Here is a 24,423-nt window from a genome sequence, read left to right on the forward strand (position 1 = left end):
TCTAGTTGCTCTTCTAAGTAATTTTCCCGTACAAGTTTCAACATCAAACTTGGTTTGGAGCGACCTGAGCCCAAGAATTGCACGTAAAAACCATTAACACCAGTCCAATCCAATTTCCTTTTACTCTTGTTGTATTATTATTATTATTATTATTTTCAAAAGTTGAAACAAACACAAGTATAATTATTAATTTTGTTTCCTAGCAAGACTCGAACTCTCAATCTTACTTTTAATTAATAATATTTATAAAAGGCTGTCCTCTTAAGTTGTTTGTATCAATAAATGACACATCATTTTGTAACAAAAATCAATAGGAGCTTTTATCATTTTTTATATTATTTTAAAAAATATTTTTTTAAAAGTAAAGGAAAAACAACGAGTTTCAGTTTTAAAACTCAAATTTTCAAAGGATGCATTTATTTTAATCTTTTGGACATTTAAAAAAAGAAGGGACACTAATTTGAAACATGGGAACAAATTGGAATTAGAAAGGAATCAGAATTAGAAAAGGAATTGGAATTAAAATGAAATTCCATTTCTATGTTTGGAACAAATTGAATTTAAAGTTGGATTTAAAATGGGATTTGGAATAAAAATAATATTATATCATTTTTGCCCTTTTTTAAATATAAATAAAATATTTATTTTATTGTTAAACAGTCTCCAAAGGTACATCAAAAAGACAAACGAGAAGAACTACATGATATAACTAAAATATAAAATTTATTTATTTAACAGATCACGTAAAAAAAAAAAAAAGGAGCAATTATTTATTAATTAAAAAACTAATTTATTAAACTACCATCACCAACATACTTAAAAAGAATTACTAAAAAGTAAAATAACGTTGTGAACAGTCATATAAAAAAGTAGTATGGAGTTAATTAATTAACTTGGATATCATATCCACATATGCTAGTATACACTTAATAGGGTAGGGTTAAATGAGAAGAGGACCCGTTGGAGAATGAAATAGATTAAGTAGATATTGTACAAAGTTAATTAAGATACTATCGTATTTATCTTCCAAATTTCGTCAAATCCTACCGTTTTAGACAGGATTTGAAACACATCAAAAACGGTATTTGAAATCCCATAACTTTAAAATCCCATTAATAGTCCAATGATTCCAAACACTGTATCAAATCCAGCATTCCAAACACAGTGTAAAGGGATTATAGCATCTAGACCACACATCATCTGATTGATATTTAAGATAAAATCACTTCTATGTCATATTAAAAGTAAATGATTTTCATATATTAAGAAATAAAAATATATTATTTCCTAACAATCATATATATCTACGAATAAACACGTAAACAGTGAAATTAAAGAAAAAAAATAGTCGAAGGACTCTCCATCCACACAATTTCTAACGTAAAATCTAAACATAATTTTCATACAAACAACTATATAAATGAAAAATCAAAAGGCTCTCATCGAGTTAGCCTTTCCGACTAGAATATCAATACTTTTCGAACTTTAATCAACGTCTCAAATTTCAATCATATTGTACCATATATTCCATTCATACAAAAAAAATGACACGTGAAACTTTAATCAACATCAAATTTCATTCACATTGCCCCATACATTAATTCGTACGAAATTAACACATGAATGGGGATGGTGATTGGTGACAAGACTCCAACCATATGGCAAGTCATGAGTCCAGTGGGCCCAAGTAGGAAGGCCCAGTACTCCAGCTTTGTTTTAGTGGGCCTAAAAGAAGTTGAAAGTGTGCCATGACGACACTAGTTTGGCCTTTTTCATCATTTTTCAAGTGACTTGTGACCCTTTATTTATTTTTATTTTTTTTATTTTTATTTTTTTATTTTTATGAACACAAGTGACTTGTGACTTGTGACTTGTGACTTGTGAAGTTGGTTTGGCACTCACTCATTGCCGACCCGCCATGTGATTTTCCTTATCTTTCACGTGACCCTAATTGTTTTTGCTTTCAATTCTTTTTTCTCATTTTAAACATGTGATCAAAAACTAGAGGCCCAAAATTTTAACACTTCTTTTGGTGGTGACAATAAAGGCCCACGATGCTCTTCCTTCCTTTTTTGCATGTAATTGCAAAACGCTGTCATCCTATTCAATTTATGCACAAGGATTTGTATATATTTATATATGTATATATAACACACACATACACACAGAGATGTGTTTCGAACCATGAACTTTCATAAACTCAAGCGTTGATTGTAGACCTTGTTCGTCTCACAAAGGAGTTTCAAGAGATGTGTCAACCGAGTGTCATCGTACTTTCTTTATTGTTACAGCAACATGCTAGCTGTAGACAAGAATTGATGTGAAAGGCTCACATACATACATGTATAAGTAATTACAGTCGTTCCTGTTATTACAACACTGTTCGTCATGGAATCATAATAATTAAATTATAGTTCTTTTTTCTGGATCCCTAATGAGTGGAGTCATTAAACTACAGTTCTACAAGATGGCCAAAAAAAAAAAAACCCTATGAACTACAATGTTCTAAAAGCACCAATTGCATATATATATATATATATATATATATATATATATATATATATATATATATATATACGTACACAAAAATTTAAGTAACATGATCATTATTCACCAATCTAGAGGCACTCCTACCCACCACGGACATCTCAAATCAGCTCAGATTTTTCCTTTTTGCGTAAGTAATTTGTAGGTTCTTATGGTTGTTATATGTTGTTGTTAGATAGTGTGTGTGTGTGTGAGAGAGAGAGAGAGAACCCCTAATGGGTAGAAGTTTAGCAACAACTTATTTGATGGGTTTTTGGGTTTCATTCTTCCTTTTATGAGTAATTTTAGATATTTATACATGGTTGGTTGTAGTTAATTTTGTTGTAAGCTAATGAAAGTGTAGGGTAGCTAGTACGTACTGGTGATTAAAAATGTTCTACAAGTGGATGTGGAATTACATGGACCATGTGAAGAGTTCCTTCTAGGTAACTTTAAAGTTAGGTTTACGTCTGAGTTCATTTGTTTAAGGTCATGCACAAATATGGATAAAATGAAAAGCAAAGATAGAATTTGCCATGAATATACTATACGGCCTTTCCACGTGTCAGATTGACATTGGTCCAGTTAGGTATATATGTTCAAGATTGGTTTATTGTACATGCATGCCTAGCTAGGTCATCTCATGTATTACATTACACGCATGATATTCATTACATATATATACATATACGTGAATGTAAAGCTTGGAGTTCACCAAGAAACAATCTAATGGATGGCATGACATAGCATAGCATGAGTACAAATTTACAAATGATGCCCCAAAATCTGGTCGACCATGACCTAATTATTGTCGTTGTCCAACAGTCAGATAATTCCGATTATTTTGATATAAGTGAGTTCTGATATTAGCAATATGATATATATCATGATGATGTTAGCCTCATCACCACTAACGTTATGGTAATGTCATCCTCACTTACATCAAACAATCAGATTAGTATATCAAAACACAAATCTGGCATGCAGGGGCGGATAAAATTAAAAAGAATAAAGAAAAAAAATAAGGAGTACTAGCCTACCCAGAATATATTAGACACCCTGAATATATTTTTGGGTCCGCCATTGCTGACAGTATTAACTAAAACCTAGCTCTCTGCAAGCTGATAACTAGTGTATTAGTAAAGAGCTAAGTAGATGAATCATACAAACATAAAATATATATATATATATATATATATATATATATATATAACACTAAAGAGGTCATAGAAGCTATCATCTCTATCAAAGTTATATATAACACTAAAGAGGTCATAGAAGCTATCATCTCTATCAAAGTAATTAAACACAAATAAATTAAACCCTTTTGGACCTAACTCCTAACACTTGCTTTTTAAGGTCTTTTATAGTATGAAAAAGAAAGGTAGTTGGAATTAGTATGTGATGGGAATAATCTTGTGTCTAATCAAATTAAATGACATGTCTCTATCTCAACAACCTCATCTCACTAGTAGTCAAATCATCAACTCTAACCAAAAGTTGGTTGTAAATGATTAATTACCTTTATCTAGTAACATGTATGTTAAGATATAGTTAGCTTAAATAGGATAGATTAAGATATTTTATAATCATTTAATCCAAAGCTAGCATTGGTACTTAATCTAGTAAATACTAGCACAACAATCTTTTCCATAGAACATGAAATAATACTCCCATAAACTTTATATAGAAGTAGATGTAGATTATACTATTTCTCCAATGTATTACAACCCATAATTAATTAAAAACTAGTATAAAGAAGATAGTTTTAATTATAGACAAATCTAATACACATCCAAATTAGAATTTGGATGAAATATAAATTATTATTATATTGAGTAGCCATTAAATTACTGCAGAGACCAGATATCCTCCATGCTCCAAATGTTGTCACTTGGTTCAATTGGAAAAGAGCCTCCCGCGAAACTCTCGAAAATTTCTGGATACGTCGGAGAATAGAATTCAGCAGCATCGGCGAAACTGGCCGTCTGACTTGTGCTTGCTTGATCATTATGCTCAGTAATTTGTCCAGTACTACTAAATGTTTCCGCTCGCTTTATATGTTTCTGGATTCGAGTCCGCCAGAAATTCTTTATTTCGTTGTCAGTTCTGCCTGGAAGATGCTTTGCAATTTTCGACCACCTGCATGAATATAGAAAATTTAAATTGTAACCCTAATATATACTTTATAGTACTTGATTTTTTTTTTTTTTTTTTTTTTAATTAACCCTAATATATATAAATTCGTAGAATGTTGTACATTATTATTTTTTTACAATCTCTCGGCACAATTGTACATAATATTGTAATTGCGAATGATATGCTCTTTGATTTACCAATAAAAGAAAAAGAAAAAAGACTATTGTAATTAATTAGCAGAGACATGCTAGACTAATGAGTGAGATATAGAGAAATAAAAATAAATAAATAACAGGAAAAGAGATAGCAGTAACATACTACAACTTATACATGTCAGCATCATCACTTTTAATTTCTGCAATTTCCAAAATTCTTATGAAAATAACAACTTTATATATATAACGATGTTAAAAAAAAAAGATAAAAAAAAAAAAGGAGTTTAATCCCCATACACAAAGCTCTAACCATTGCGAGGTCTAGAAAAGTTGAGAACTTAGTTAACCGGATATCATTTATTATAAAAGTATAAAAAAATATAGAAAATTGGGAATAAGGTGGCAAAAGTTTCATATCAAAACACTATTTGATTTGTAATATGAAATGTGGCCCACCATCTAGTGTGTGTCTCTTTGTGTGTCTAATAAAATCATGACAGCAATTCAATTCAATCACATCAATGCATATGGTTGAATTCCTGATCATGTTCTATGGCTCAAAACCAAAGTCTTTGAAGTTGTGCATGCTTATTTAAGGGAAACTCTATGCATAATGTTGAAAGTCACTTGAATGACAACATTTCAATTTCATTTTGTCATGAAATCAAACTCAAAAATCTCAAAAAGCAGTAGAGAGTTCAGATTAGAGTCAACATGTATGAAAATGACTCCAAAGTCCAAACCCTAAGATTTGGAGAAATCATAGTGGAGCCAAAGGTTTCTTTCAGAGGGGCAATATTTGGAATTTGTTGCAAATTGAAAGCCAGAGTTTGTGTTAAGAATGGGTGGTCCTCTGCAGTCAAGAATCTCCTTCTGCTCTACATTGAATCAGTCCCATACAAGGTTTGATTATTTTTTATAAATGTTTACATATTATTCCTATATCTTTCAAACTTCCAATTTTACCTTTTAAAATTTTGTAATTAAATATTTTCAATTTATTTAAAATTAAAGTTACAGTCATTTTTAATTTTCTCTAGGAAAGATAATCTAGCCTATAAAATAGTAATATTTTTTGAATAATTTTCTTATATTTTCAAAAGACAATTTATTTTATAGTTAAAAATTCTGATCTTTTTTTTTTTTTTTTTTTTTTTTTTTTTTTTTTTTTTTTTTTTTTTTCTTCTTCCGAATGATGTTAAAACTTATGTATTTACTACAAAGTTCTACTATAAATAAAATAGTTTACACAAACACCTATTTTTATTCCTAATGGAACTTGAACCATCAAACTTCTACTTTATATTGTGAAAAATTAGTACGAGAATAGTCAATAATTTTTTTCAAAAATAAAAAATAAAAAATGTTAGGTTTGATTATTTTAGTTAACGGCGGTTTCAAAATTTAACTTTTTATAAAATAACAGAAGAGAGGTTCTTATAAATGTTTTATGAGAAGGCAAAAGAGAAGCTTGCTTAAATTTTGGAAGAATCTTTATTATTATTAATATTTTTTTAAACAATTGCTCAAGTAATGAAAAGAAAGTCAATCACTCACCTCTAGTAACTGAATCTGTATACCAAAAGACTTCAAAGGTTTTCTTTTATTTTTTCAACTTAAAAAGTTGTTCCCACCCTTTAAGTGAAACTATTCTCCTTTGACAATCATCGGTGTTGCTAATCGGTTTTAATTTTAATTTAAAATAATTATACGAGACTAGTCCTACAGAAAAAGAATAGACAAAAAGCTCAATATTCAAATGTTCCATCCTTCGAAAAAAAAAATCTCTCCAGTATTTTAATACTTAATTACCGGTGCATTAATAATGGTTAGGATCATCGGATTCCTTCATTATCAGTGCACCGGCAAATATCGAAGTACCGGAGAGGATTTGGGTTACAATGCTTTGGTTGTATCATTATTAAATTTAGGGGACCCTTGTCTTAGAAGAGCCAAAATAATTAGGGTACAATCTGTCTACTTCAATCAAAGCCAAAAAGGGACTTCTCTTTGTACTGATGACTAGTTATAGTTAACATGTTACCAGTTGGAATGGGCTTCCCAAAAATGGAAACTTCTATTGCACAACGTGCCTTATTCACTTCCAAAACCCTCACATTTTTTGCTAAATTTAAAAACCAATTATCTACCCCAACTTTTACTTAAAAAATAAAAATTAAAAATTACCACAAAACAAATATATATTATATTATAATATTAATTTTCCAAAAGGAATTTTATTTATTGAAAAATAAATAAATAAAAGCAAAAACATTGATAAAAATTAAAATAAAATATCAATATTCAGGAGATCATAGCTGGGCCGGAGTGTACAACTGGCGTTGATCTCCTAATTTTATCGATGAATCAATTCTTAGCAGGATCAGAAACTAGAGTTTATTTTTCAAATCATAATGAGGGGTTTCTCTCTTTCAAAAATCATTTTTGGGCTTCAAAGTATTTTATTATAGATATTAAAGGTAACAAAACTTGATATTTTTGTGATCAAATTTTTGCAGACGTCTCATGGAATTTTCGTCTTTTTTTTTTTTGGTAAGAGAGACACAAATTTAAAGCTTCTTGATGAAGAAGTCCTAAGATTGATCAGATGATATTTGTCTTACATAGCATGCAAAATATAGATTAATTATGTGCCACTGTTCCATTATATAAGACCTATACGAGAAATTATCATTCCACCATATTGATTAAGGCATATATATATATATATATAGTTTTAAGAAGAAGAAGAAGAAACTAACATATTGTAAAAAACATTTTTACATCCATATATTATGATTATCCTCTCTCTCTCTCCATATCCAGGTGATGGGCTTCTAGGATGGCAACCAATATTATTGGAACAAAGCTAGTGGCTCCTCTTTGTCCACAAAGTGTGAGAATGATATGGTGAATCAAGTCAATTAAAGTTACAAGATTAAAAATCATTATTTCTTTTACAAGAGATCGAATTTCACATATATATATGTATATATATATATATTTGTATGTATGTATCACCTGTTTCCCCACTTAGCATGCAGTTCCATGATCAAGTGCTGTTCTTCTGGTGTGATATTACCTCTCCTAACATCTGGTCGGAGGTAGTTGAGCCACCTTAGCCTACAGCTTTTTCCGGTACGTTTCAGACCTAACAAATTACAATAAAAATTGTTTGAATTTCCCCCCCCAAAAAAAAAAAAAACTGTTCATCACTAGGGTTAGCATAAGACAGGACAAAGAATATTGGAAATATATATATATAGTGATAATAATAACAAATTATTACCAGCAGACCGAGCTAGGGAGTTCCATACACCTTCACCATGATTTCTGATATAGTTAATCAAAATCAAGTCTTCTTCCAAAGTCCATGGCCCTTTTCTCACTTCAGCATCCTGGGAGTTGCATGCTCTTTTATCCATTTTTATTTTTTAGAGAGAGAGAGAGAGAGAGTTGTGGGCTTTGAAGAAAGATAATGGAGTTGGCAGTGGGATTTATAGTGCTAAGGCTACGATAATTTCACCATTAAGCGAACTTTTATCCAGATTACGTGCCTTATCTCTCTGCATGAATTTTTATAATTCTAAAAAATATTTTATAGATTAAGATCTCGTCAAGTTTCTTTTTATTTTGGTAAAGTGGAGCCCATTTATCAATGGACTTAAATTATAATATATTAATTTTCAATAAGGACTTTGTAGATATTTTTCTTTTATTATTCAAGCTTACCTATTCAATAAAATAAAATAAGAGTTAGACTAGACGCTTATGTCATTACGAGATTAGGAAAGGTCAAATTTATGAAGAGATTATTTTTTATTTTAAACCCGTGACCTTCAAGTCACAACGGAACATTCTTGTATTTAAAGTCCAATCTCTTATGATTATTGTTTAACAGTAATATTAAAATTCAGGTGTGTGAATGAAATTGTCAATCACTTTAATAATATTATGTAAAAATTTGTAAAACACAAATCAATAACCAATGCATATATAGCTGACATGACGAGGATTAAACCAGGAAAAATATATATATGATGAGGATTAAATTAAATAGAATCATTAAAAAGAAAATAATCACTAATATATTCAAATGGCATGATCTCTGTTTTAAAGCTCTCGAGAAGGACTGTCTTCATGGATATATGCTTCGCACTGAACACCATACATGTTTTTTCTTTTTTCTTTTTGTTTTTTGTTTTTAGCTTCCCCTTTGTTTTTTGTTTTCGCACTGAATACCATATATTGTTGTGAGTTACAAATATCAAATGTAATAATTATTTTGAGACGGAAGAAATAGGTATAAATACAAAGAAAGGAAAAAAGGACATGACTCTAGAAGAACCACAAGCTCAAGGCAACCCATCAAGCAGGGCAAAGAATAGAAAGCCAAAAAAACAATTAGAAGAGAGCCACAATCATAACTCCATTGACAGTTAATTGATGGGATTGATCAGTGAGTGGTGAAAGCTGCTTCGGATGGAACTTAACGGTCCCTATTCGGCCGCAATTCACATGCAAGCATTACTGTTTTTAAAAGAGAAATGTTAATTACAATGGCGTCAATTTAAAACACAATATTTTATATGAAAATCTATTACAATATATTGGGGTGGAAGCTTTATCTTGGAATACCATACAATTCCTCCCTTTTTATGTGAAATAGATACATGCAACTAGTATACATGTTGCATGCATTTTTTTTCTTTTTTCAATTTTCATAGGCTATAGTAAATAGGATTTCCCTAAATTTTGGGAGTGTCTAATATTCTCTTGGTAAGTATATTTTTTTAATTTTTTTTATTTCAACTATTTTAGAACCATGTTAAATAAGATTTTCAAAAATAAATAAATTGGAACCTCCTGGTGCCACAAAGAAGAAAAAGAGAAAAAGAAAGAAAAAGAAAGGTATATATTAATGCATTGGAGACGTATATGTATATATATCACGTAATTAAGAATGCATGCTAAATACATGTTAAGCTCTCACATCTTATATTAAGTTATTAATTGGAAAGTTAATTTCTCGTGGTTGTATGAATGCTCAATGATATGTTTAACTTCAATAAGTCCTACATATACACCGTGGCATAGTTGTCGTGTATCGATTCTGAGGCTGAGAAGCTACTTATCATGTTACTAATGTTTAACTGCATCGTTATTTTTAATAATGATGTGCCATTTTAGGATTTATACTCTATATTTTATGTATATATGGAAAGTATGTGAGTTGTAATGCGAAATGCTTGTGGGATATATGGATAAATAATTCAGAGGGGTGATTATATTCACTCTTTTATTCAATTTTTGTTTAAATTAAATATATCAAAATAAATCTAAATTAAAAAATTCACAAAACAAAAATTAATACAAGTCAAACAAATAAAATTTGAGAGATGACATCGAGATTTATAGTGAGGAAATCTCAATTGGTAAAAATCTCATGGACTATATATGCCGTCCAGAGCAAAACGATCCACTATATTTTAAGCAATGTACACTGAATTTTGACTTAGGCTCACCCTATCTACCAAAAACCAATTGCTGGCAATCCCGTACTTTGCAAATATCACATCCAACAGCTCTCGACCTCAGGCAGGCACGGACCTGGTTAAGGACTATTATTTATACTTTTTTGTTATTTGCACTATTATTTATACTTTTTGTTAAAATTTTGAAAATGCCCCCTTTCAATTTATAAAATTTTAAAAAATACCCCCTCAATTTGTAAAAATACCACACTTCACATTCTTGCCCCCACTGATTTTTTGGATCCAAAAGATAATCATCTCGCCATATTCATGATTCTCTCACACAAACTTTGATATTCTCATTTAATTTTAAAAAATACCCACTATATATATTATTGCGTTTTAAATCCAAAAGAAAGTAAAGTAAATATGTTTTCTTATTTCTTCACGTCCCACATCCATTGTAATCTAGAAACCACGGACACAGTTAAAAGAATAAAGAATCTGAGTCAGACAAGTCACAAAAAATTAAATTATTCTATTTATTATTTTGTTTTAAAAAATCATCTTCAATTATTTTTTATTCTTCAACAGCGTCCCCTCTCAAAAAAATTCCTGGATCCGTCACTGACCTCGGGCTTACTCTTGATCTCTATAGAAGGGTTGCAGGTAGATCAAACAACACTCCACGAATACTTTGACCCCTTCAAAGTGTGATCGTTTCACCCATTTTCTTCAATTCTGAATTTGATGAAGAATGAATGAATTCTGCTTTATCATATTGATTTTATCTTCAAGCTCGTACTCCAATCAGAATAAGAATAACACCCTAAATCACTCTTGTGTTTATGTGTGTGCTTTCAAAAATAAAATCAGAAAAATTAGATCGAATTTTATGAATAAAATATCTCTCAAAACAATTCTCTCAAATATAAATATATATATTTTCAAGCCCTAAAAGTTTAAGTGAAAAAATATGTTTTTATAAACTTTTGAAAACCTAATTGTATTTGGAAAACAAGTCAATTTCATGTATAATTAATATAGTAAAAGTCTATGTACAATAGGAAGCCAAAATGAAACTAAGTTACCAAAGCTGTCTGAAGACCTTGAACCGGTTCAGAGTGGTTGAACAAGTTGCCCAATAAGTTTTCGAAGAAATTTTTTTTTTGACACTTGAATCGGTTCAGGGTGGTGGAACTAGTTCAAGTTGGCCAGTGAGTTTTCGAGAAAAACAATATTGACACATGAACAGGTTCAACTTGGCAAGACAAAGTGTCCTCACACAATTTCTTACCTTCCTAAAATGTTGTTTTCATCATTCCGGAGTGTATCGAAGTATAAATACGATCACTTCTTCACAAATCGAACTGAAAATTTACAATTCAATCGGACTCGTTTTGATAACGAAATATGTCAATTACAAATTTATATCTCACAAAATAATGTCCGATTGATACGTCTTGTTTGACAAGATTTTATTTTTATTTATTTATTTATTATTATTATTATTATTTTCATGTTTTGTGTTGCAAGTGGTTGATATTACAAAGCAAAGCATCACAACATGTTTAGGAGATGTTTGAAATATGTTATGATATTGTTTTATTTATACAAATTTGGGCTCATATCATGTGTGAAATGATTGATATTGATTTAAAATAATTTATAATATATTAGATGTTTTGGCCTAAACTCATACTATCAAATTGATGATATTTTTTGTTTTGGTACTTTTAGTGGAGGGAACTAAAACAAGATTTTGAATCTTTTAAAATAAATTTTAAAATTTTTTAAAATAAATTTTCGTTACCAAACATGCTTTCGATTTCTACCCAAAATACTACCATAACAAAATATAAAGCTTTTAACTTATTGTTTTCGCATTGTAGCTGCACAAATGTTACAGCGGTGAACAACACATACCTCAGAAGGGTACACGTTCAAAATAGAAATTTCAAGAAAGACCGACTTTCCATCAATATTTTGGAATTATTAATAGGCGCCAATGAAGTTAGGCCCAGCTACAGAAAGCCCAGCTCATATTGATTTGTCGATGGGGCTTATGTCATCTAGCCCAAGCCCAGTACAAATCTGGGACCTTATTTGAATACAATATCAATACATGCATGATAATATAATTACTAATGACAAGATTAATTTGCTACTTTTACACCCATTGACAAATCACAGTACATTTGTTTTGAATTCTTCCGATATCAATTATTATTAAGCATATTTGAATTCGGTAAGTTGACAGAAAAATCAAAATTGAAATTGCAATTTTGAACAATAAAGTTTGGTGTCGACACCACTAGATCCAAAATTCACTACCATAATACAGATTGTGATATGCGAAAGGTGTTCAGTAAATTCAGAATTTCTTAGTTGGATTTCATAAGTAATGTTTATGAAATATTCTCGACCACATAACTTATCATGATTTGTGATGAAGCATTAGGGTTCACAAATATGATCAGATTTTGTCTGGCAGTAGCTTTTCATTTAATGTCAGACAGATGATTAGGTTTACATCACTCTTGTTGCGTTTTGAGCGCAAGAGTAACAATTCCTATTCACATAACTTCATATATATATATATATACACACACACACACATTCTAATTCCAGCGCAATTCATTCAATAATAGTACAATAATTTTGTAAGTATTGTATAACCTATTTTATAAATAAATTGTTTAATTCATAAAAGGACACAACCCACCTCTTTAACATGTTTAAATTAAATAAATTATGTGACATGTTTATTAAAAATAAAGAATACAACATTTATATTGAGTTTATTAACATTAATTGGATTGAATTTACATGATTAATCAAACAAGTCAAATTAGATTAAACTGCATGTTAACACGATTATGATATAAATACAATTAAGGCCCATTCAAATTCAATAACATCATCGTGTTCGAATTGTGTCGACTGATCGTGTCAAATTTCGTAACTCCCAAATGAGCTATGGTTTAGACAAAACACTAAAAATGACTAACTCCTAACACGGTCCCAAAAAAACTTGTATCAACTACAAATAATGATATATTACCAGAAAGTTGTCTTCTTGAATATATCCAAATTTCTATAAGCTATACAGAGTTTGACATTTCGTGCAGAAGAACATGAAAACACTACAAGTACTTTTGGAAAACCTAATTTTGTGGCTATGGATGAACTCTGTGACTTAATACTTTCCATCTCACTAAAAGGATTAAGATGTACTTTTTATTCTGTTTGCTAGTTGACTAATTCAGAGTAGATGTAGACAATAGAGATAGGTGAAGAAGGCATTCATTTTCTTTCCTTTTCTAACACTCACTTACAAAAAAATAAATAAAAATAAAAATTTAAATTATAAATTAAATTTTCTCTAATTTCAAATTCAAGACAATGATTATATGCACGAAACAGTAACTGAATGTTGTGAAACATATATAGAACCAGAAGATTGTAATCAAAGTCTTTCCTCTTCCTACCCCTCTTTCTATGTGTTAAGGAGTGAGGTATAAAGCTATAGGACATTACTTTTACGAATTTACAACACCATTTCAGAAGTTACATGGCCATGTGGCAAAAATATATATATATATTCTAAGAACAATTAGAGTTCAGAAACAACTTTTATAACCATAAATTTTTGGTATTACAAGAAAATATGCATAGCTATTTGTTAAGGAATGGGGTGATCATATGACATAATTGGATGTTACTTTTTGCATGGCCTTTTGGCAAAATAATTTTTTTTAAAAAATTACATTAACCATATATAAGAACCTTGAGAATAAATTAATATTATAGTTATAGGTACATAGATTCCCAAAGGAAATTAACGAGATTATATATATATGATCATTGGAAAGTAGTAGTAGTAGTATGAGAGGAGACACTTTGTACCATACTGTGAACATCCACCATGCATTGTGTAGGAAGAATACAAGAGGAGACACTATCTTGGTAGCATTTACCTTTTGAGAGACTCTACCACTACTCCTATGCATTGTTGCTAAGCAAGACTTTGCATTGCTGGCTTCCATAATCATAATTTGACCACTAATTTTGTTTCCATTCATATGTAAATGAAAGATCATTTTCAGAGAAATGGCATTGCTTTCTTTCTGAATATAGAGGAAAATGGATAGAATTTAAAGGTTAGAGAAATGATAATTAATAGCTAGGGTTTTAGTGGCAAACAAGTACACCTTGCATAGATGCATGGAACGTCACATGTTATTGACCTCTCCCACTAATTTGTGCAACCACTTAATTGGTAGAAAAGTCTCATCCTTATCCACACTCTCTCTTCTATTATGAGTTTAATTATGCATGGGACAACTGGAGCCAACTAATGACCAAGGCCACTAATTGTTGCACAAATATCAGAGAAGGCTCAACCGTAACCACACATTCATTATGTATGTGGTTTGGTTATTAATTAAATATAGAGAGCTGCCACTCATGAGATTAAGGCTCCATTTGGTAAGATTAAAAAAAAAAAAAAAAGAAAAGAAAACGAAAACGTGAAAATTTTCTGAGCGCTTCAAAAGTTTGATTAGTAGAAAAAGTAAAATTTTGAGAGAAAATTACTTTTAGTAACTACCTAGCTTTCCCATAAATTTTTTTCTCAAAATATACAGGAAAATTTTGATTTCTCAATAAAATTTTATAGACTTACAATAATGTCATTTTTAAGACAACAAGTTTCTTGCTATTCAAACTATAAAATGATTTTTTCTAGAAGATTTTTTTTGTTAATCTAATACTAATACACAATAAAAATTGTATGTTCTTTTTATTCATATCTACTATTAATTTCCATTAAACCAAACGAAGCCAAAATAGTTCGAGTAAAACATTAGCCTTGTACTCTTCCTCTGCTAACATTTGCTGCAGGTAGATATACACACTGGGAATGCACAAATTGTTTTTTCCATTTTTGAGAAGAACATGAGTGTTTTTCAAGTTTATTATAGTGCTTTATTTGAGGTGTAGAAATTTTCAGTTGAGATGGAGTTATGAAGAGCTTAAGGTGGAGATGTGAAGAGATCATTTGTTCGAGATGGAGCTATGGTGGAACACATGAAAATATAGTCTAATCACATGTTGATTACGTGAATGATTTAGAAGGTTAAAGTTGCTGATTCTTGCTCTGAACTTTGGCTACGTTAAACCGGTTCAAGTGTGTCATCAATTTTTGGCTACTACCAAAGTTGAACCGATTCAGATGAGTTGAACCGGTTCAACTTGGACTGTGAGATTTTGGAAGTTAGAAGAAATAGTTTCCTAATCAGTTTTGGAAGCCAAAAGATTTCGGAAAAAGGCTGAAGATTTGAGGAAGAAGTTGTACCTACTATTTTAGAGTTAAAGACTGATATGATAATTCCTTGTAGGCAAGTTGAGAAATATTTGTCCAAATAAAAATTAGATTTTGAAGACTCAATATATAAAGATGGGTATGAGAGGTTCAGAGAGAGAGAGGAGAGAGAGAAAGAGAGAAAAGATGTAAGGGGTTAAGAGTGAGTGTTATGAGGAGATGGGAGAGTATATGTAATTTTCGAGTGTGTACATGTAACTTCAAAAGAGATGATTAGTGAGTGAGTGAATGGGGTTTTTGACATGCGGTTGTATATTCTCCTCCTTGATTCATAATAGTAAAATCTCTCTTTCCCATAGACGTAACCCTAGAGTTGAGTGAATCATGTAAAATATTGTATTGTATATATATGTGTTTGATTGTTATCTTATTACATGCTTGTATTGATGTAATGTGGATGCTTCGGTTGTGTATGATGATGAAAGATTTTTAACTCCCAATAACAGTCGATCATTAGTGGGTTGGAGGAAGTTAATCAATCCCCAACACGGCAATATTGATTCTTGCTTACCAGAACCTCAGTTCATTTGATTAACATCACTGACATCTTTTGAGCATGCTATACATATATATTTGACATCAAAATTACTATGCTCTCTATTGTTTAATTTGCATGCTCAGTCTAGAATGCGACTTGGTTGGCCCAAATATGATAGCGCGCTCTCAACACCCGAGCTCTCCTTTATACTATGAGTTGCTATGCAACATTGTCTTCCAACACTGAATAGAAGATGCACTGCATTCCTCAATGCCTCAGTTTGCATCATCTGCTGCAATGAATTGCAGTCCCACGACCATTGCATCATCTGCAATCCCACGACCATTGCATCATCTGCAGCAATGAATTGGAGTCTCAGCAATGAATTGGAGTCTCACGACCATCTGTTCTTCAAATGCAACTTTGTCAAATCCATGTGGACCTTTTTTACAAGCATGTTGTGGGTACGTTTTGTATCTTGCAATCCTCTTGGTCTGAGTAAATTGCATGATCCTCTTATCATTGGCGAGGAAATTCTAATTCTTGGTTTTACAGCAATTCGGTATCCAAATGGCATTGGCCTCACTGGTTTATAACATGTAGAATAAATGCAACAGGAGGATATATATATCTTCAAGAAAAAATCTCTCTGCAAATGCAGTGCTTCATCAAACTCTGGAGCCAATTAGATGGAAGTTAATGTCCCTTTTCCACCTGTTCGGCCACCAGCCAAGCCACCTGATTGCAGGAATTGAGGAGATTTTCTCCATGTTCTACACTGCATAGCGTCTATATTCATATCTATATTGAAATTTACCGTTCAAAAATAATAATAATAATAGTAATGTGACGTACAATTATTCACGTATGGTCTTTAATTTTATAATACCATAACTATCCTTATTATTAACTTAGATTAATTGACCATTAAAGTAGCTTAGCTAGTTTCCACAATAATCAGTTTAAGAAGTCTTTTTTTATTTCATTAAGAATGGAAACAATATAATAAGTAATTGACGAATACTAATTACAAGTTTATACGTACTACTTAATATTGAATGATTCTGTGACTGACATTTTATCCATATGGGGTTTCACTGCACAACAAGAAGGGAAAAAAACAAAATGGAATAGCTTTCAGAAAATACATATACACTTAGAAACCATGGTCTTAGATTAGAATTATTTTGTCATGTGCAGCTTGTCTCCATGTGATTATTTAATATTGCGAAATTGCCTTTCTTCTTCGGAGACCAGAGATCGAGCTCAATCATACATGTCACCAAATTTATTCTCGAAACTAATTTCTTTAGCAATCTTTCACCAATTTTTGGAAGATTAGTGTTATCTAAATCAACTAAAGACATATATCATATATGTATTATCAAGCGCCAAGCTAAATCAACCGAAGACGCCCGGTAAAAAAATTGGGTGATTACTTGTGTGATAAAAAATAAAATAATTTTTAAAAAAGTCTAGAAAAACATATATGTATTATCAAGCCCCAAGCTAGATCAAATTCAAACAAATTTTCAACCTAATTTACCGTTATATATATGATTAATCCGAATATGAGATACTAATGTCAAATGTGAGAAAGTATATCATATCCGGATACTTAATTGATTTTTTTTTTGGTAATATACCCTACTTTTTTATTCATTTTGATATATATACCTATAAAATTACACTATTACCCCCACCGAAATTACTAATGGTCGCGGAGGGAGACGAAGGCTACCATATGAAGAAAGGTCCCACTTCTGGATGAGAGCTCTGCTTTGGAGAGTAATCACATGGCAACGTTTTGCGTAGATGTTGGCAAAAGAGTTTCTGTTCATATGAATCTTCTGAAAACATTGTTAAGCTCAACAATCACAGTTTTAGACCGAGTCCTGAACTTGTTCTAAACTTATCATGTGCACGTGACTTGTAGGATGTTACATGTGTCAGATGAATTAGTCTCACCCATAAACTGTGAAAATACCTCCTATGTGATAAAAAAAAAGGTTATGCTGGCGGTATGTTTTTCAACCAGGGATGCACTTGTTACATCTTCTGGCTACAGTTTCCTTCACAAGGCTAGATTAATACCACTAAACGTTTCATAATACTAAGAACCTTATAAGGTTTACATCAAAATTATGCTCGAGTAGGAGAGTAGCCTAGTCATCATGTCCTAACATTGGCTGTAGGCTGATTATATATATATATATATATACCTTGTATAAGAAGAGTGTCAATCATTCTTTGCTTATCGAAACCTCAATTCATTTTATTAACATAATTGACATCATTTGAGTATGCTTTATATTTCACATCAAAATAACAATTGTACTTTCTTTTGTCTAAATTGCATGCTCAGCCCTTGAATGCGACTTGTTGATCACACACTTTTCTGACGAAAAATAAGTAAACTATAGATGAAGCAAACCACCGTTTGTTGCGAATGTGATAGACCACTCTCCCCCCAAAATAATAATAATAATAATAATAAATAAATAAATAAATAAAATAAATAAATAATAATAATCATCATAGTTGAAGTTTTTTTTTTTGGAAAAGTAATCATTGTTGAAGTTTGAACCACGAATTTATGTCCAGAAAAATATAATAAGTACTTCGCGAATAATTAGAAGTCAATACTAATTGAATAGCCACAAAAAATAGTTATGTGCATGAAAGATGCGCAAACAATGAGTAGATTGTAAAATTTTGGATTAAGAAAGGTCAACGAAAATCAATGCAAAAGTTGAATTGGTTTAGAACTCACATGGCCTGTTCTTTCTATTTCTGTATTTCTTTTCTTTTAGGTTTCTACTTGTTTACATATTTGTGTGTCAAAAAAGTTGAACTGGGCTTCGGAGAAATTGGACCGAGCTTGGATGCTTATTGGGCTCAGTCTTGTCTTCTGGCCCAAGCCCTCACTCCTTTGTCATATTACATCATTGGAGATGATGGACCTGGGCTTTACCCGTTGGATAACGGACCTTATTTTGAAAGTATACTGTTGGTGAAGATAACTGCGTTCAAATTTGCTTCTCTTGGCATTCGAACGGATGTAAAATTTGAGTTATTTGAGTTTCCCTTATTTGTTGTTGCTCATCTCTTGCGAATAGCTTTATCCTTGCCTTTTGCTCCTATCTTTTTTTTTTTTAATTTGAATCAGGTCAGTCTTCTTCACTCTTTCCCTTTCGTTTCTTCACATTTTAATTTTTTAAGTAATGAATTAATTTAGGAACTAGGGATTCAGAGACTACCATTTCCGAGGCTTCTAAATCGAGCCACAAGTCGCAATCTGTGTGAGTGTCCAACGCCTAGAGTTAGGGATTTTGTTTACATGGCTGAGCTGGGGATCAACACTAGTTAAAGGTTTCAACCATTAGGGGAAATTTTCAAGTTCCCGAAGATGTTGATCTTCGCCCCTTCCCTATCGAATCCAATTTTAGCGTTATTGAAGGTGTAGGGGATAACAAATCGAGCCACAAGTGGAAATCTGCTCACACAATGGTCCAGTATGCTTCAAGTTAACCATAATTTTCATTTTGGACAATACTTAAATTCTTACTGGTGAGGATTTACAATATACTTATATGTGAATCAATAATAAATGAATACGTTATATTTTAATTATCAAATCATAAATGATAATCAAATCACTATCTCTAATTGGATAAATAAATATTTACTCATTATCTTTAATTTGCGCATGTCAATTTATTATTGATCCACGTCAATAGGAGTATATTGTAAATCTTCACGGGGACCTAAATATTGTCTATTTCCTTATATTACAATATTTCTTAAAAAATTCCTTCAAATCCAATTTCTCATTAAAATTCCATCATCCCATTCTTATCAAATCCTCATATTTCAAAAAGTGTAAAACTCCTACAAGGATAAAATAAAATCCCTAGTAAATATTCACTGATTCAGTCTGGCACCGTATCTGCGTCAGTCGTTGGAGCTCCGGTCATTGGCTCTCTCTTCGTCTTCTTTGTAAGTAGTTGTTGTATTCACTTGGCTCTCTTCCTCTTCGTTGTTAGCATTTCAGTATTTAATTATTAATATAAAAAAATATTTATTAATTGATATAAAAAGAGTTTTTAAAATATTTACTATATAAAAGAAATATTTACATCTTAATATAGTTAAAAGTTTTTATAAAACTCTAACATAAATTACCTATTTATTATTAGTTTTTATTTATTTATAATTAATATAAGGTGTTTACACAAATTACTTATTTATTATGAGTTTTTATTTTTTTTTTAATTCAGATAAGGTATGTAGTAGAGTTTCTATAATACTCAAATTATATATTTATTATGAGTTATTTTAGTTATTATTGAGAAAATAATTATTTAATTACTTTGTTGAATATTAATTAGTACAAAGGGTTCACTACATTATTTTGTTTCAGTAATACAGTACTTTTTATAATAAATTTACCTTCCTTTTGTAATTCACCTTCCTTATAATTTTAATATATTTTATAATTAAATAAATAATAATCCAAATTAGGGTAGGTTTGGGTTTCTTATTTTATTTTATTTACTTTCCTTTTAAATTTTAATTAATTAAGGAAGGAGTATATATAGTAACCTATGCAAGGAAAAATTCAAATTCAAAAGAGTTTTTATCAAACTCTAACATAAGTTACCTATTTAGTAAAACTCAAATTACCTATTTATTATTAGTTTTTAATAAAATAAAATCTAATTAGTTGAGAAAATATATAAAGAAAATAAATAATTTAGTCTCTCAAATTAGACCAAAAATATGTAAAAGAAATATTTACGTCTTAAATTCTTAATAGAGTGTTTCTATAAAACTCTAACAAAAATTACATATGTATTATGAGTTTTTATTTGTTTATAATTAATAAAAGGTATTTAGAATAGTTTCTATAAAACTGAAATTATCTATTTATTTTGAATTCTTTTTTACTACCATTGAGAAAATAATTATTTAATTACTTTGTAGAATATTAATAAGTACAAAGAAGTTCCGTACATTATTGTGTTTCCATATTTCATATATCAGTATTTAATTATTAATAAAAAATATTTTTTAATTAATATAAAAAGAGTTTTTAAAAGAGTTATTTTAAGTTATTATTTTTTTAATTAATATATAATATTTAGAAGAGTTTCTATAAAACTCAAATTATCTTTTTATTAAAAAAAATTTAATAAAAGAAATTTTAATTAGACAAGACCGCTCTCCACGACCACTTGAGCTTTGCACTCGATATAACCTTCTCTTTGAATATAAAGAAAATAAATAATTTTCATTATTATTTATTTATTTATATAAAAAAATATTTATTAATGGATGTAAAAAGAGTTATTATGAGTTTTTTAATAAAAGAAAACATAATTCGAAAATGAAATTATAAAGAAAATAAATAAGTTTCAGTATTATTTATTTTTAATATATTAAAATTATTTATTAGTTGATATAAAAAGAGTTTTTTACACTCATTACCCATTTATTATGAGTTTTTATTATTTTTAATTAATATAAATTGTTTAGAAGAGCTTCTATAAAACTCAAATCACTTATTTATTATGAGTTTTTTAATAAATAAAAAAATCTAATTAGACAAGGAGTATTTAAAGAAAATAAAAAGAATTTTTATATAACTCTTATCGCAAATTACTTATTTTATTTTCTATAAAACTACATCACATAATATATATAGACACACACTTAGCACCAAGAGCACTTATTCCGTTCCGTTACTTATAATTGTTATTGAGAAGACAACAATAGTCGTTCTTCATCTTGTAAGTTTAACTTGATTGTTTATTTTTTTCTTTATCTTTTCTTTTTTCAACCATTTTTATTTTATTTTTTATTTGTTTAGTTTTTATTTTTATTTTACTCTCTGTAAGTTCACTTTGGATTGTAATTTTTTTCTCCTGTTCTTATTTTTTATTTTTGGTTCATTCTTAATTTATTAGTTTGAGTAAGGGTTTCAATGTTTTTGTGTTTTTGTTAGACTTGATTTTGAATTAGTTTTGTTACTGAAAGTTTTTGATATGTTAAATTTTTTTTTTTTTTTTTGGGTTCAATTTTAATTTATTGTTTTGAGTTATACATCTGGTTTCAATGTTTTTGGCGTTTGGATTGAACTTGATTTTGAAAAAGTTTTGATTTTTTCTTCAATGTTTTAAAAATTATTTTCAAAAGTATCACGATATTTTCTTTTAATATACAGTTTAATTAAATTGGAGCTATTATAATCATCTAAATCACAATAAATAGTTATTTTAAAATTTGGCTTTACAATTTGGGTTGCTAAGTTGTTGGTATGTAAAATTTCAATGTCTTTTTGTGTTCGGGTTGTAATTAATAATTGTTATTAATAATTAAAATTACACCTATTAATAATTAAATTTCTGTTAAAATGTTTAATTAATAATTGTCATTTTAATCTTTTTTACGAATTTGTTACGAGTTACCTTTTGTCAAGTGTTTTTTTCATTCTTTGTGATAGATTAATTTTATTAAGCAGGTGGCAGCAATATTGATCAACCTTTGGGCCAACGTGAAGCACACACCAAAATTAATATGACCGTCGACACTTTACCAATGCTTGTGCCAGCGCCGCCCAAGCCCAACAAGATATTGGCAGCTCTTTCCTATTCATTTCTTCTTGCTTTGTCATGCCATTAGGATGTGGATAATATTGCCATTGCCAGGTGACATAAACCCTCCAATATTTCATCTTCATTCGCTCTCCATTAATGTCTCACGTATTCCTTCATACTATGATCATCCGTTGGAATGTTAGTTTGGTCTTTCGAAACCCTTACAAGTATCAAAAAACCATTCATGATTCCGCAATTAATGTTTCAATCTTCTACAAAAAGGTTAATCTCTCCACTGGTATTATTTCACCTTTCTATCAGTATGAGTTGGGGGAGGATCAAAGATCACTAGAGAAGGCTGCCTAATTCATGGCCAGCGATGATATTTTTGCGGGTGATTGGTCAAAAAATGGCACTGTAATGAATTTTACGGTGAGCATAGATGATGCTGTGAGTCTTATTTCGCCGCCATACACGTACATTCCCATCAATTTCATTTCGAGATTCACTTGTGAGGATGTCACGATCATATTTTCTTCTAATAACACTAACAACAACAACAGGCACTAACAATGTTGACCAATCACTCCAAACAATGCAAGATCAAATATAGCAACATAGTATACAAGTTTTTTCCATTGTCCATTTGGTACAAGCCCTCATTCTTGAGAATGTCAGGTCGTGATTTTGTGTAATGTAGTAGCATCTAATATTTAATAGATTATGTTGCACGATATAATTCAACGTTTTGTTTAATGTAGTACGTAGAATTTTGCTGGAATTGATTCTACTTTATGCATTATTGAAAGGATTCCATTCACTCTGTTGGCCTCACAAACTGGAGCTCCGGGTAGTGGTCTTTTTCTCTCTTCTTCTTCCTCTTCCTCTCATAGTTGAAAAAACGATCCATTCTTTTTGTCACATGATTTAAGGGTTTGTGTTATTACTTTCTCTTCTGGTTGATTTGTGTTTTAATATGATTTTAACTTGAAAACTATTTATATTATTCTTTTATCTCTTCCAAGCTTGCTTGAATTTGAGAATGAAAAAAAATAAAAAATAAAAAAACCCTCCAATTTACGACAACATATTGGTACTTTAATTGATTACATGTTGGAATATTATAGTTATACGTACATAGAATTCCCAAAGGAAATTAATGAGATCATATATATATATATATATATATATATATGATCATTGGAAAGTAGTTGTAGTGTGAGAGTAGACACTTTGTAGCATATATCTAAGCTTTAAATGGATAGAATTTAAAGCTTAGAGAAATGACAATTAATAGCTAGGGTTTTTGTGGCAAACAAGTACACCTTAAATAAATGCATGGTATGAGAGATTATATATGTTGTTGACCTCTCCCACTAATTCGGGCAACCACTTAACTGGTAGGAAAGTGTCATCCTTATCCATACTCCCTCTTCTATTATGTGTTTAATTATGCATGGCACAACTGGAGCCAACTAATGACCAAGGCCACTAATTGTTGCAAAAATATCAGACAAAGCTCAACCCTAACTACATATGTGTGTGGTTTGGTTATTAATTAAATATAGTGAACCGCCACCCAAGAGGTTAAATGCTCCGTTTGGTTAGATCTATTTTCTTTTTTTTTTTAAAACGCTTTAAAACTTTGGTTAGTACAAAAAGTAAA

At 30.1% G+C, this 24,423-nt stretch overlaps 1 protein-coding gene across 1 annotated transcript; it reads right to left on the minus strand.

The window, feature by feature from the left end:
* Positions 1-4,293: 4,293 nt before the first annotated feature.
* LOC132267408 (MYB-like transcription factor EOBII) lies at positions 4,294-8,269 on the minus strand. Its single transcript, XM_059768571.1, has 3 exons — positions 8,110-8,269; positions 7,842-7,971; positions 4,294-4,668 (listed from the first exon to the last, which is right to left on the minus strand). Exons 1-3 carry the CDS (start codon positions 8,243-8,245, stop codon positions 4,377-4,379), a joined length of 558 nt encoding a protein of 185 aa, XP_059624554.1. The 5' UTR covers positions 8,246-8,269; the 3' UTR covers positions 4,294-4,376.
* Positions 8,270-24,423: the final 16,154 nt, after the last annotated feature.

Source organism: Cornus florida, unplaced genomic scaffold (assembly GCF_030987335.1).
Source record: "Cornus florida cultivar Cherokee Brave unplaced genomic scaffold, ASM3098733v1 CherokeeBrave_3.0.0_Hap2_Chr07, whole genome shotgun sequence".
Lineage (NCBI taxonomy): Eukaryota > Viridiplantae > Streptophyta > Magnoliopsida > Cornales > Cornaceae > Cornus > Cornus florida.